Source organism: Salvelinus alpinus, chromosome 4 (genome assembly GCF_045679555.1).
Source record: "Salvelinus alpinus chromosome 4, SLU_Salpinus.1, whole genome shotgun sequence".
Classification (NCBI taxonomy): Eukaryota; Metazoa; Chordata; class Actinopteri; order Salmoniformes; family Salmonidae; genus Salvelinus; species Salvelinus alpinus.
In genome coordinates, this window is record NC_092089.1 from 55,095,546 (window position 1) to 55,108,609 (window position 13,064).

Here is a 13,064-nt window from a genome sequence, read left to right on the forward strand (position 1 = left end):
TTCAAAAGTTTGGGGTCACTTAGAAATGTCTTTGTTTTTGAAAGAAAATTAAAAAAAATGTTCATTACAATAACATCAAATTGATCAGAAATACAGTGTAGACATTGTTAATGTTGTAAATGACTATTGTAGCTGAAAACTGCAGATTTTTTATGGAATATCTACATAGGCGTACAGAGGCCCATTATCAGCAGCCATCACTCCTGTGTTCCAATGGCACGTTGTGTTAGCTAATCCAAGTTTATAATTTTAAAAGGCTAATAGATCATTAGAAAAAACTTTTGCAATTATGTAAACACAGCTGAAAACTGTTGTTCTGATTAAAGAAGCAATAAAACTGGCCTTCTTTAGACTAGTTGATTATCTGGAGCATCAGCATTTGTGGATTTGATTACAGGCTCAAAATGGCCTGAAACAAAGAACTTTCTTTTGAAACTCGTTAGTCTATTCTTGTTCTGAGAAATGACGACTATTCCATGCGAGAAATTGGCAAGAAACTGAAGATCCCGTGCAACACTGTGTGCTACTCCCTTCACAGAACAGCGCAAACTGGCTCTAACCAGAATAGAAAGAGGAGTGGGAGGCCCCGGTGCACAACTGAGCAAGAGGACAAGTACATTAGAGTGTCTAGTTTGAAGAAACAGAAGCCCCACAAGTCCTCAACTGGCAGCTTCATTAAATAGTACCCCAAAACACCAGTCTCAATGTCAACAGTGAAGAGGCGACTCTGGGATGCTGGTCTTCTTGGTGGAAGGTGTTTTTGGTGGAAACCAATTGAGGACAGCGCCATGATGCTGAAATGGTTTGAGATCCATAGACTGGGCAGCACTTATGGACAGCGCCATGGAGCTGAAATGGTTCTAATATAAATACTTGAAGGTTTCTCTATCATCACCAATAGATGCGCAAACATATCATTGTGAACAAACCATTCTTCTCAGGGAATCCAGAGGAAAAGACAAACAGACTTCCAACAGGGATTACATATGAAAGCATAATAGGCAGCGTAATACAACACAATATAGTTGAGTCAGGGAGCTTTCCAAATCCTTCTCCAGTACTGGCTAGATCAGCTGTTGGTTACTCATAACTATCAGTTGCAACGTTGGCTTCTGTAGTCCCCTTTAAGAACTCGCCTCGCCATTGGGATGCAGCCCGCTGATTATATCGATGCTGCTACTAGCCTACTGGGTTCTTAAATGACGTGCCATCTGACTCAGACGAGGGGGAGGAGTGAGATAATAAATAAATAAACAAACAAGGCAAATCCACCTCCTCAGTTTCAAGCATCGTCGGTGGTGAACGGTGGATCACTGGGAGGAAAGAACGCCACTGTTATTTAATGGCCCATAAATTGAGAGGCGAAATAGTTGGCTGAAAAACTGGGGTCCTTGGCGAGGAATATAGTCCTTCGCTGGAAGAGAGAAGGACGCGTTGTCGGTCAAGCATCATCCACAGCGAACCATCATTTTATAAGGAGGAGACCATCCAAACCGTTACAGTAAGGACTTTAGAATAGATTAACCTACAAGTAATTGAACGGATATTTAATTGTAAAACATTTATTACTAATGTAGAATTATACAAATCAAACATTGCAAAAAATAAATACCCGTTTATAGACAATTACAACGAGAAGGTATCATAGAAAATAAATCGACCTCATCTCTCCCTTTGCCTTTTTGTATTGCATATTGAGGATAAATTGCACCTCTGTTAGCCAATAGGCCAATCTCATTTATCAAATCGAGTTCATATAGCATGGGCCAGGGCTAAGTAAGGCATAGGCTATCGGTAAATTGACTCGAGAGGAAAGCACGACGCAAGCGTATTTGTCATTATCCATGTCAAGCATCCTTTTCAATTTGTCGTTTCATTTCCGATCTCAGAACATTTCCCCATATCTAGGCTGAGAGTATTTTTTACCTATATCCACCTCCCCAGTGGATTTTTAAGGGCAGTCTGGAATACCACGACTGGTTGTGCTTTGGGGGGGGACCATTTTTGACGTTTGATTCGTGAGGTTTGACGCCACGGAGAGAAGATGTCGGGGCAGACGCTGACGGACCGCATTGCCGCGGCGCAATACAGCTTAACGGGATCGGAGGTTGCTCGAGCTGTCTGCAAAGCCACCACTCATGAGCAGACAGCACCCAAGAAAAAACACCTGGAATGTAAGTATGGCCTCTCCTCCCTATCTCTACACACACCTTACAAGTACTGGTTCCCTTCCTGTGTGTGTGTGTGTGTGTGTGTGTGTGTGTGTGTGTGTGTGTGTGTTCCTGTGATTTAATAATATTATACCTATCAGTGGAGGCTGTTAAGGGGAGGACGCTCATAATGGAGCAAATGGAGTGTCATCAAACTATGTGTTTCATGTATTTGATACTAGTCTACTCATTCCGCTCCAGCCATTACAACGAGCCTGTCCTCCTCAATTAAGGTGCCACCAATCTCCTGTGATACCTATACCCATATCATAATATTATTAAATCAATAGTAATGATTCGCCATCTTCATTTGCTTGTGTGAAATAAAAATGTTCATCATGTAGACCTAAAACAAATGATTTTTTGCTTTAGCCAGACTATCCAGGCCCCTTGCCAGGCATCACCGATCAATATTGATGCCTGCTGCGCTCATAAAAGGGGCGGTTAGACTGAAGTAGTCAACTTCGAGCCAGGACATTGAACAGAACAGAGCCATCAGCCTCCTACCTCTGCATCCTTCCTTCCACCCTCATTTGAGAAATAAGTGATCTGATATGGGTGAAATGGTGGGAGCTATGGGATAGAACCATTGCTTACACCTAGCAATTTTTGTTAGATCAGGGATTACCTCAAAGAAGAAAGGAAGGAATGAAGGAAGGAAGGCAGGCAGGCTATGTTTTTAAAGCATTGGATCAGGGCCTCTATCTGTCTGAATAATAGATTCCTGCACCAATGTTGCTAAATGCATAATGCGAAAGGTCAAAGGTCCTGTTGTCACTACTACTAACACAGGCTTGTACCTCGGGACCTGGCCAGTTTGAGGAGGTATTGGAGGCGGAGTGGCACTGTCTGTCAGCTGTGTCTGGTATCAAAAGATGGTGATGAGATACAAGGTTTTTTTCTTCAGGTTTTGCCTGCCAATGACATAGGAAACCCGATGTGCTGAATTTACTTCTTAGTTTCAGAGTTGTATTTGACTAAATGTCTGACACACCCAATATACACTGAGTATTACAAACATTAGGAACGCCTTCCTAATACTGAGTTGCACCTCCAACCTTTTGCCCTAAGAACAGCTTCAACTTGTCAGGGCATGGACTCTACAAGGTGTTGAAAGCGTTCCACAGGGATGCTGGCCCATGTTGACTCCAATGCTTCCCACAGTTGTGTCAAGTTGGCTGGATGCCCTTTGGGTGGTGGACCATTCTTGATACACACAGGAAACTGTTGAGTGTGAAGCATCCGTCAGCGTTGCAGTTCTTGACACAAACCGGTGCGCCTGGCACCTACTACCATATCCCGTTCAAAGGCGCTTAAATCTTTTGTCTTGCCCATTCACCCTCTCAATGGTGCACGATCCATGCTTCAATTGTCGCAAGGCTTAAAAAATAATTATTTAACCTGTCTCCTCCCCTTCATCTACACTGATTGGGATCATATAGGGATCATATAGCTTTCACCTGGATTCACCTGGTCAGTCTATGTCATGGAACGAGCAGGTATTCTTAATGTTTTGTATACTAAGTGTATACCCCTGTATGCGATTATGTGTAAGCATTTGAAAGATTATACACTCCTACCTGAGAGAATTACACTCCTACCTGAGAGAATCTTTGTCATGGGTGTCCAGGTCAGGCACCAGATCAATTTAATCCAAAGGCTTCTGATTTGCATCAGGCCTACATTATCACTGATGGCAGGTGGCTTGTTTGCCTCACTTTCTCCCTAAGGACCATTGGTGATCAGTCTGTGGCAATTAGGCCAAGAGAGTCTGCTTGCCAGGATGATAGCCCAATACTGCGTCAGCTAGGTAACCTAATGCTATAGTTTCTCCTTCTGTACATCATCAATATGAAAACCAAGAGTGACCTTGGAAAAACCTCACAGGGAATAATCAATCCACCCTCCTTGAGTCTGGGAGTAAAGCATATTTATGTTCTCCCCTTAATCATGGGATTGGGGGATTGGAAAGCCCACCCCCGGCCAATCATGTGTCAGCAATCATTTGACATCTCGGAAAGTGTAGACTCAGTGTCCTCTGCTCCTCATAGCCAGTCACTCTCGTTTAGTGCTCTGAGTATATGTGATGTCGACCCACTGACTAGCTCTAAGGGACAATGCTCTCCACTGAATACACAACAGGTTCACACACATATATATGCATGCACACGCACGCGTGCATGCACACACACACACACACACACACACACACACACACACACACACACACACACACACACACACACACACACACACACACACACACACACACACAAAAGTACATATGGCAAATAGTTTCTTGGAAAATGTAGTTTATTTTTTATTTTTACGTACTGTATTCTATGCTGATTATTGATTACTCATCTATTTACTTTTTATTAACTTTAAAATGAGATTGTACTCATTATTACATTTGCAACAAAGTCTTTTCCAGATTTTTAATCGTTATTAAGCTAACTGTGCTTTCTTGGAATTTACAGGGCATAAAAGGAGAAAAAAAAGCATACTAGTTGTTTTGATATTGTGAATAGGAAAGGAGTAGATATTGCCATGCTCCAGGAATCTCATATAATGAAGGATGAGGATGTAAGCAAAATAGAAAACAACAACTTGAAGTTGGCTGCCTTTTCTTCTGTTAATAATAAAACAAAAGTGGTAATTGTTGAAGTCTCAAGTTTCAATGATCAAGAAGGGAGGATTACCTATGTGAAAGAAATATTTTCTGGCAAATTTACAGTACCAGTCAAAAGTTTGGACACACCGACTCATTCAAGGGTTTTTATATATTTTTTTACTATTTTCTACATTGTAGAATAATAGTGAAGACATCAACACTATGAAATAACCCATATGGAATCATGTAGTAACCAAAAAGGTGTTAAACAAATCTAAATATATTTTAAATATAGTAGCCACCCTTTGCCTTGATGACAGCTTTGCACACTCTTGGCATTCTCTCAACCAGCTTCATGAGGTAGTCACCTGGAATGCATTTCAATTAACAGGTGTGCCTTGTTAAAAGTTCATTTGTGGAATTTCTTTCCTTCTTAATGCGTTTGAGCCAATCAGTTGTGTTGTGACAAGGTAGGGGTGGTATACAGATGATAGCCCTATTTGGTAAAAGACCAAGTCCATGTTATGGCAAGAACAGCTCAAAAAAGCAAAGATAAATGACAGTCCTTCATTACTTTAAGACATGAAGGTCTGTCAACGTGGAACATTTCAAGAACTTTGAATGTTTCTTCAAGTGCAGTCGCAAAAACCATCAAGCACTATGATGAAACTGGCTCTCATGAGGATGGCCACAGGAAAGGAAGACCAACAGTTACCTCTACTGCGGCGGATAAGTTCATTAGAGTTAACTGCACCTCAGATTGCAGCCCAAATAAATGCTTCACAGAGTTCAAGTAACGGCACATCTCAACATCAACTGTTCAGAGGAGGCTGTGTGAACCAGGCCTTCATGGTCGAGTTGCTGCAAAGAAACCACTACTAAAGGACACAAATAAGAAGAAGTGACTTGTTTAGGCCAAGAAACATGAGCAATTGACATTAGTCCGGTGGAAATCTGTCCTTTGGTCTAATGAGTCCAATTTGAGATTTTTGGATCCAACCGCTGTGTCTTGGTGAGACACAGAGTAGGTGAACGGATGATCTCCGTATGTGTGGTTCCCACCGTGAAGCATGGGGGAGGAGATGTGATGGTGTGGGGCTGCTTTGCTGGTGACACTGTCAGTGATTTATTTAGAATTTAAGGCACACTTCACCAGCATGGCTACCACGTCATTCTGCAACGATAAGCCATCCCATCTGGTTTGCGCTTAGTGGGACTATCATTTGGTTTTCAACATTACAATGACCCAACACACCTCCAGGCTGTGTAAGGGCTATTTGACCAAGAAGGAGAGTGATGGAGTGCTGCATCAGATGACCTGGCCTCCACAATCACCCGACCTCACCCCAATTGAGATGGTTTGGGATGAGTTGGACCGCAGAGTGAAGGAAAAGCAGCCAACAATTGCTCAGCATATGTGGGAACTCCTTCAAGACTGTTGGAAAAGCATTCCTCATGAAGCTGGTTGAGAGAATGCCAAGAGTGTTCAAAGCTGTCATGAAGGCAAAGGGGTGCTACTTTGAAGAATGTAAAATATATTTTACATTTTTCAACACTTTTTTGGTTACTAGATATGTGTTATTTCATAGTTTTGATGTCTTCACTATTATTCTTCAATGCAGAAAATAGTAAAAATAAAGAAAAACCCTTGAATGAGTAGGTGTGTCCAAACTTTTGACTGGTACTGTATATATTTTTGTTTCTGCATATGCCCCCATATGCCTCCAATTGCTTACGATTATTCGTTTTTTGTTTCTCTATCCAAAATTCTTGCTGGAATATCAGATTTCCATATGGTCTTAGGTGGTGACATGAATACAACCATAAACCCGACAATGTGTAAATCTAACAAATCGGGTACTGCACCACTAGCCACTATAGCGTAGCAAAATATGGTTTCTGATGTTACACTAGTAGATATACAATATGGAGAGTGCATAATCCACACCTGAAAGAATATACTTTTTACTCTGCTAGGCACAGATCATTTTCAAGGATAGATTGATTACATATTACTTTCATCACAGTTATTGCATCTAGTACAAAAGGTGGAAATTGTACGTACTGTATGTCTATGTCTGATCATGACAGAAACTTATGCAAACTATAACCAATGTTCCAAATTGTGCCACAAGTAATCTCACTCTAAAAAATTGGATTTCTGTAATCAATTCAGGTCTGATTTACATGAATTTATCCTCCTCAACAAAGAATTGGTGAATGATAATGAATTCCTGGGGGATGCCATTAAAGGGTTCATTAGAAACAATACAATAGCATTTGCTTCTGGTTTGAACAAGTCTCAACAGTCTCATTTTATCCTTAGTTAAATTCCTTACTCAAATTAAGAGCAGAATTTCTAATTCATTAAGTCAGACAAACTGATTATGTGGACGGTAATAGACCTAGCTTCCTCTTAGCTAGTAAATTACGCAATAATGATAGTCTTGCTGACGTTGTTTCCATTCAGTCTGACGTGTTCTCTTTTTCACCATCAATCAATTTACAATTAAAAAATTGATATGAAAAAGTATACAGTTCTGAAGTACAAAATACAGCTGAAAGCAAGAGACCCTTTTTCGAGGCCTTTTTCGAGGGCTTGAACCCGCAACTCTCCTCCGATGATACACACTCTAAATGCACCTACAGTATAATGCTCAATGAACTGCACGATGCATTGAAAGACATGAACTGAGGTAAATCCCCTGGATGGGATGGCATCCCAACCGGAATTCTATTTAACCTTTTGGTCTGAACTTGGCTTGATATTATTAGAAATGATACAAACATCTATTCAAATGGGCTTTTTCAATAGAGATGTTAATAGTGCAGTTATCTCTCTGTTACATAAAAAAGGTAAAGACACAACTCTCTATTCAAGTCATAGGCCTCTCTCCCTCATTAACAGTGACATGAAATTGTACGAAAAGGTTCTAGCCAAACGTCTTGAAATCATTTACCCAAACTAGTTAATCCTGATCAAACAGGTTTTGTCAAACATAGATTGTCTGACGCCAGTCTGAGACGTCTCATATGTATAATGCACATTACTCCTAATATACCATCCCCCTGTGCAGTCAGGCCTTTGACCGTCTCTGGTATTCTATGGAAAGAATGGTATTTGGCTAAATATTTATAAATATGTATCGTAACCCCTTTGCGATGGTCTTTGATGGGCAACCAATGCTCCTCACAGTTCGACATCAAACGGGGAACTCATCAAGGCTGTCCAGCGTCTAGTCACCTATTTGCCCTATCACTGGAGCCTTTAGCTAAAACAATAGATCAATCCCAAGATTTAGAGCAAATATCAGTTGAGGACACAGACCACCAAATCTCATTATATGCAGATGACATACAGTGCATTCGGAAAGTATTCAGACCCTTTGACTTTTTCGACACTTTGTTACATTACAGCCTTATTCTAAAATGTATTAAATTGTATTTTTTCCTCATCAATCTACACACAATACCCCATAATTGTAATGATGGGGCGGTGAGTCGGAAGCAGGTGCAGGTGAAACGTTTTAATAAAACAACAAAACCAAGAACATGACACTAACATACACAAGAACAATACCAACTGGTGAGTGAACCTGGGAGAGTGACATATAAAGGGGAGGAAATGATGAAGATAATGGAGTCCAGGTGTGAATCATAATGATTAACAGTTGCGCGTAATGATGAGTGCCAGCTGTGCGTAATGATGAATCCCAGGACCGGTGGTTAGTACTCTGGCGACGTCGTACACCGGAGGGGGGGAGAGAAGCAGACGTGACGATAATGACAAAGCAAAAACAGGGTTTACATTTTTGGGTCCAAAAAATAAATAAAAAAATATCACATTTACATAAGCATTTAAACCCTTTACTCACTACTTTGTTGAAGCACCGTTGGCTGTGATTACAGCCTTGAGTCTTCTTGCGTATGACGCTACAAGCTTTCAGGCCTCCAGAGATGTTAGATCGGGTTCAAGTCCGGGCTCTGGCTGGGCCACTCAAGGACATTCAGAGACTTATCCCAAAGTCTTGGCTGTGTGCTTAGGGTCATTGTCCTGTTTGAAGGTGAACCTTTGCCCGAGTCTGAAGTCCTGAGCCCTCTGGAGCAGGTTTTCATCAAGGCTCTCTCTGTACTTTGCTCTGTTCATCTTTCCCTCGATCCTGACTAGTCTTCCAGTCCCTGCCACTGAAAAACATCCTCATAGCATGATGCTGCCACCACCATACTTCACCGTAGGGATGGTGCCAGGTTTCCTCCAGACGTGACGCTTGAAATTCAGGCCAAATAGTTCAATCTTGGTTTCATCAGACCAGAGAATCTTGTTTCTCATGGTCTGAGAGTCCTTTAGGTGCCTTTTGGCAGTCTCCAAGTGGGCTGTCATGTGCTTTTTACTGAGGAGTGGCTTCTGTCTGGTCACTCTACCATAAATGCCTGATTGGTGGAGTGCTGCAGAGATGGTTGTTTTTCTGGAAGGTTCTCCCATCTCTACAGAGTAACTCTGTAGCTCTGTCAGATTGACCATCAAGTTCATGGTCACCTGCCTGACCAAGGCCCTTCTCCCCCGATTTCTCAGTTTGGCCGAGCAGTCAGCTCTAGGAAGAGTCTTGGCGGTTCCAAACTTCTGCCATTTAAGAATGATGGAGGCCAATGTGTTCTTGGGGACTTTAAATGCTGCTGACATTTTTGGAACCCGTCCCCAGATCTGTGCCTCGACACAATCCTGTCTTGGTGCTCTATGGACAATTCCTTCAACCTCATGGCTTGGTTTTTGCTCTGACATGCACTGTCAACTGTGGGACCTTATATAGACAGGTGCGTGCCTTTCCAAATCATGTCCAATCAATTAAATGTACCACAAGTGGACTCCAATCAAGTTGTAGAAGCATCTCAAGGTTGATCAATGGAAACAGGATGCACCTAAGCAAAATTTTGAGTGTCATAGCAAAGGGACTGAATACTTATGTAAATAAGGTATTTCTGTTTTTATTTCTAATACATTTGCAAAAAATTCTGACAATCTGTTTTCGCTTTGTCATTATGGGGTATTGTGTGTAGATTGATGAAGATGTTTATTTATTTAATCCATTTTAGAATAAGGCTGTAATGCAACAATGTATTATTGTACCTTGACAATGTATCACAATCCCTCCCTAATGTATTAAGTATATTCAGACAATTCAGCAGTATATCAAGTTATAAGATTAACCTCACTAAATCATCTCTGCTCCCACTTAACAAAGCAATGTACAATCTCAATATAGAATTGAACATACCAATTGTGACCCATTTTAAACACCTTCGCATTTTTCCCTTTCCAGATACATTTGTTTAGAAGATCTACAAACAAGTCCCAGCTCAAACTACAGCAGAACTCAACAGATGGTTTAATCTAAGATTAACTTTATCAGGTCGAATTTCAAAAGTCAAAATTAATGTCTTGCCTAGACTCAATCACTTTGTTGGCATGCTTCCTTTGCCCACGCCATTAGGGTACTGGGAAAATATAAAAAGTTCAGTCTTGAATTTTATATGGAAAGGGAAATGTCCCAGAATTAAAATGACTACACTCCAGCAATCCAAAGGTTTTGGGGGACTAGGTTTACCCAATTTCAAGTAATATGCTTTGTCTCTAGTGCTCCGCCCACTTAAGAAATAGTTTGATCAAGATAAATGTCTTTCTTGGTTGGAAAATGAGGAAAATATAGTGTCACCATTCACACTGAGAGATACTATTCTCTTCCTCATCTCCTAAGTTGTGCCGTACTCAGTTAGGACCAATCATCTCCCACACAATACAGACCTGGCAACAAATCGAAGAACTGGGTAATTGGGAAGTGCAATGGCATACCCAAACACCAATATTTTGAAATAACTCCCTTCCTTTGGGAGGGAAACAATTCATCAATTCATTCATCAAACAATTAATTCATTTTCAGACATAATGAATGATGAAGGTTTATTATTCTTTCGTGACCTAAAAAAAATATGTTTAATTTGGTGTGTCATTTTTTAAACATTTGCAGTTAAGAACTGCTATGTGCTCTTATGAACACCATTCCATCCACTCACTGAGTTTTGGAACCTACTTAGGAGATGAGGAAGAGAATAGTATCTCTCAGTGTGGAACCTACATGATGTGGGACTGCCCCAGTGTGAAGACCTTTTGGTCACAGGTTGCCAGGTCTGTGTCGAGCATGGTTGGTGCTGCCATTCCCTATCTCCCCAGTATTTTATTGTTGAAAATGACTCTTCACTGACTTTCACAGTACCCCAGAAACGAATATGGTTGTCTGGGCTGACTGCAGCAAAAAGAATGTTAGTGACCAGATGCAAGCCTCCACATAACCTCAGCATAACGCAATGGCTACAAAACTTCCTTGATGATCTTTCACTACAGCTCTCCATAGCTCGTGTGAACAGCGCCAAGGAAACAACATTAGATACATTCAATAGAGTAGTCAAAAATGTAGAATTGTTTGAATTTATCATTTGTATTTTGAATGTCAGTATAGAATATCGATGGATGCAGGCTGATTCTATTCATGTGTGCCTTGGTCCCACAAACAATTTTTCAAACACAACATGAGCTCATGGGGAAGAGAGAGTGAGGTGGGGAGGGAGGGAGGAATAGAAAATGGTGGCACCTATTAAGAAGGGGGAGGGGCGGGGGAGATGGGACAGACAAGACAAATAATATAGATATTTGTAAAATATTTTTTCATTTTTTTATATGTAACTTTTTAAATATTATTGCAGGTCTGTGATCTGAACCCCTCACAAAACCATTATTAGATCTAACAACATTATGAATTTAATAACTTTTGCATCCAGCAGATTTTCCTCTCAGACTTCAATAATTGAGAGGCAAAAAAAGGAAATATACAAGAAGTATGATTTTTGAGCAAAATGTGGATCCTACTGTTTTATTGTTTATTTATAACTAGTTGTGATGCTGTCCTTCCAAGTCTTGTTCATCAAGGCTTCCCCATCGGCTAGAGGAGGACTGGAAATTGATATTCATTCAGAACATGTTCTTGCCTGATTGATGTACACCAAAGCACACTTAATGTTCATTTCCCAATCCTATGTGTTATCTTGTGATGTAGGAATCGTTTGTCTGGATATAGAGTGGTGCCATCTAAAAAGCGGAAAGGTCTCTCGTGTCTTTTTCGTTTGAAGACTCTGTGTCCCCGGTATGTTTCCATGGTGATTTCGTGAGTGTGATATCGTCAAACACCAGGCCTGTAAGCTTTCCATGCTGACCCATAAGCGGGAGAGCGAGAGGGAGAGAGGCTCTCTCTCCCAATCATCCTTACCCCACCCCTATTCATTCTCTCCCAGTAGAGAGTGAAATTATGCAGTGCTAGTAGTGTGCTGCAGTGAGGAGAGAGAGAGTGAGGAGAGAGCCTCCAACCTCTCATGTGTCCAACCCTCACTGGACAAGGGATTTCACTAGACATAATACAGTAGTAGTGTAATAGGACACCAGTGTAGTAGCTGAACTAGATCACTTGGGTCATGTTCAGTAGGGCACTCTGTAGCAAAACATTTTGTAAAGCAAGATTTTGCATTTAAAATCTCCCTATTTCCACACATTTTCTCTCTTGAGAACATGACTCTGATCAGAAATGGGTCTTCCTCCTGCCAGACAACACAGTAGACTGTAATGGTCCGTCTGTCAGTCAGGATTCCTCAGACCACACCTTCACACCTAGAAGACGGTGTAGCTTCACACCACAGCTTACATTGAAAGCCCTGAAAAGAGTAAGATGTCAGGTCAGCTATCATCTTAGCAGGGGATTGGAGACACACCTGTGTGAAAGATCCACGCGTTCATTATTTTAGAATTGTGATCATTACAGCTGAACAGCAAGGAGGTGCTTCCACATCTTTCAACACTCTTGATGGTGGCTCGACAGGGCCTGCTTGTGTCTTCAGTGCAGACTCCAGCAATTTTAGAGCTGTTGCACTGCTTATGTGTGAATGCTACGTACGTTCTCCTGCCAAGTTCTCATTGTGTGGAAGGGGAGAGAGAACACAACTGTATGGGGTCGCTATGGATTAAGAAGCCCAGCTTTCTATGTCTATGCCACTCATGGGCCCCAGCTGCCTGGGCACAAGTCTTGGGAAACGTTTAACCTCTTCATGACTCTCACATCATCTTATTATTGTGGCCATGTTGGGATTCTGGCTTCTACCGTGTTTTTTGGTCCCTATGGTCAGAAAGACTGATGGTTTTC

The 13,064-nt window shown here is 41.2% G+C and overlaps 1 protein-coding gene across 4 annotated transcripts in view; it reads left to right on the forward strand.

Moving 5' to 3' along the window:
* Positions 1 to 1,235: 1,235 nt before the first annotated feature.
* The window catches only part of LOC139573976 (clathrin coat assembly protein AP180-like), a 70,753-nt gene continuing 58,924 nt past the window's right edge, over positions 1,236 to 13,064 (forward strand). For 2 of the 4 annotated variants that reach the window (XM_071398014.1, XM_071398013.1), the window contains exon 1: positions 1,244 to 2,174. In XM_071398014.1, the coding sequence (XP_071254115.1) occupies positions 2,045 to 2,174 (130 nt within the window). In that variant the 5' untranslated portion in view covers positions 1,244 to 2,044. Of the gene's footprint in view, positions 2,175 to 13,064 lie in introns of all 4 variants that reach the window. The other 2 variants (XM_071398011.1, XM_071398012.1) reach the window with 2 other exon arrangements.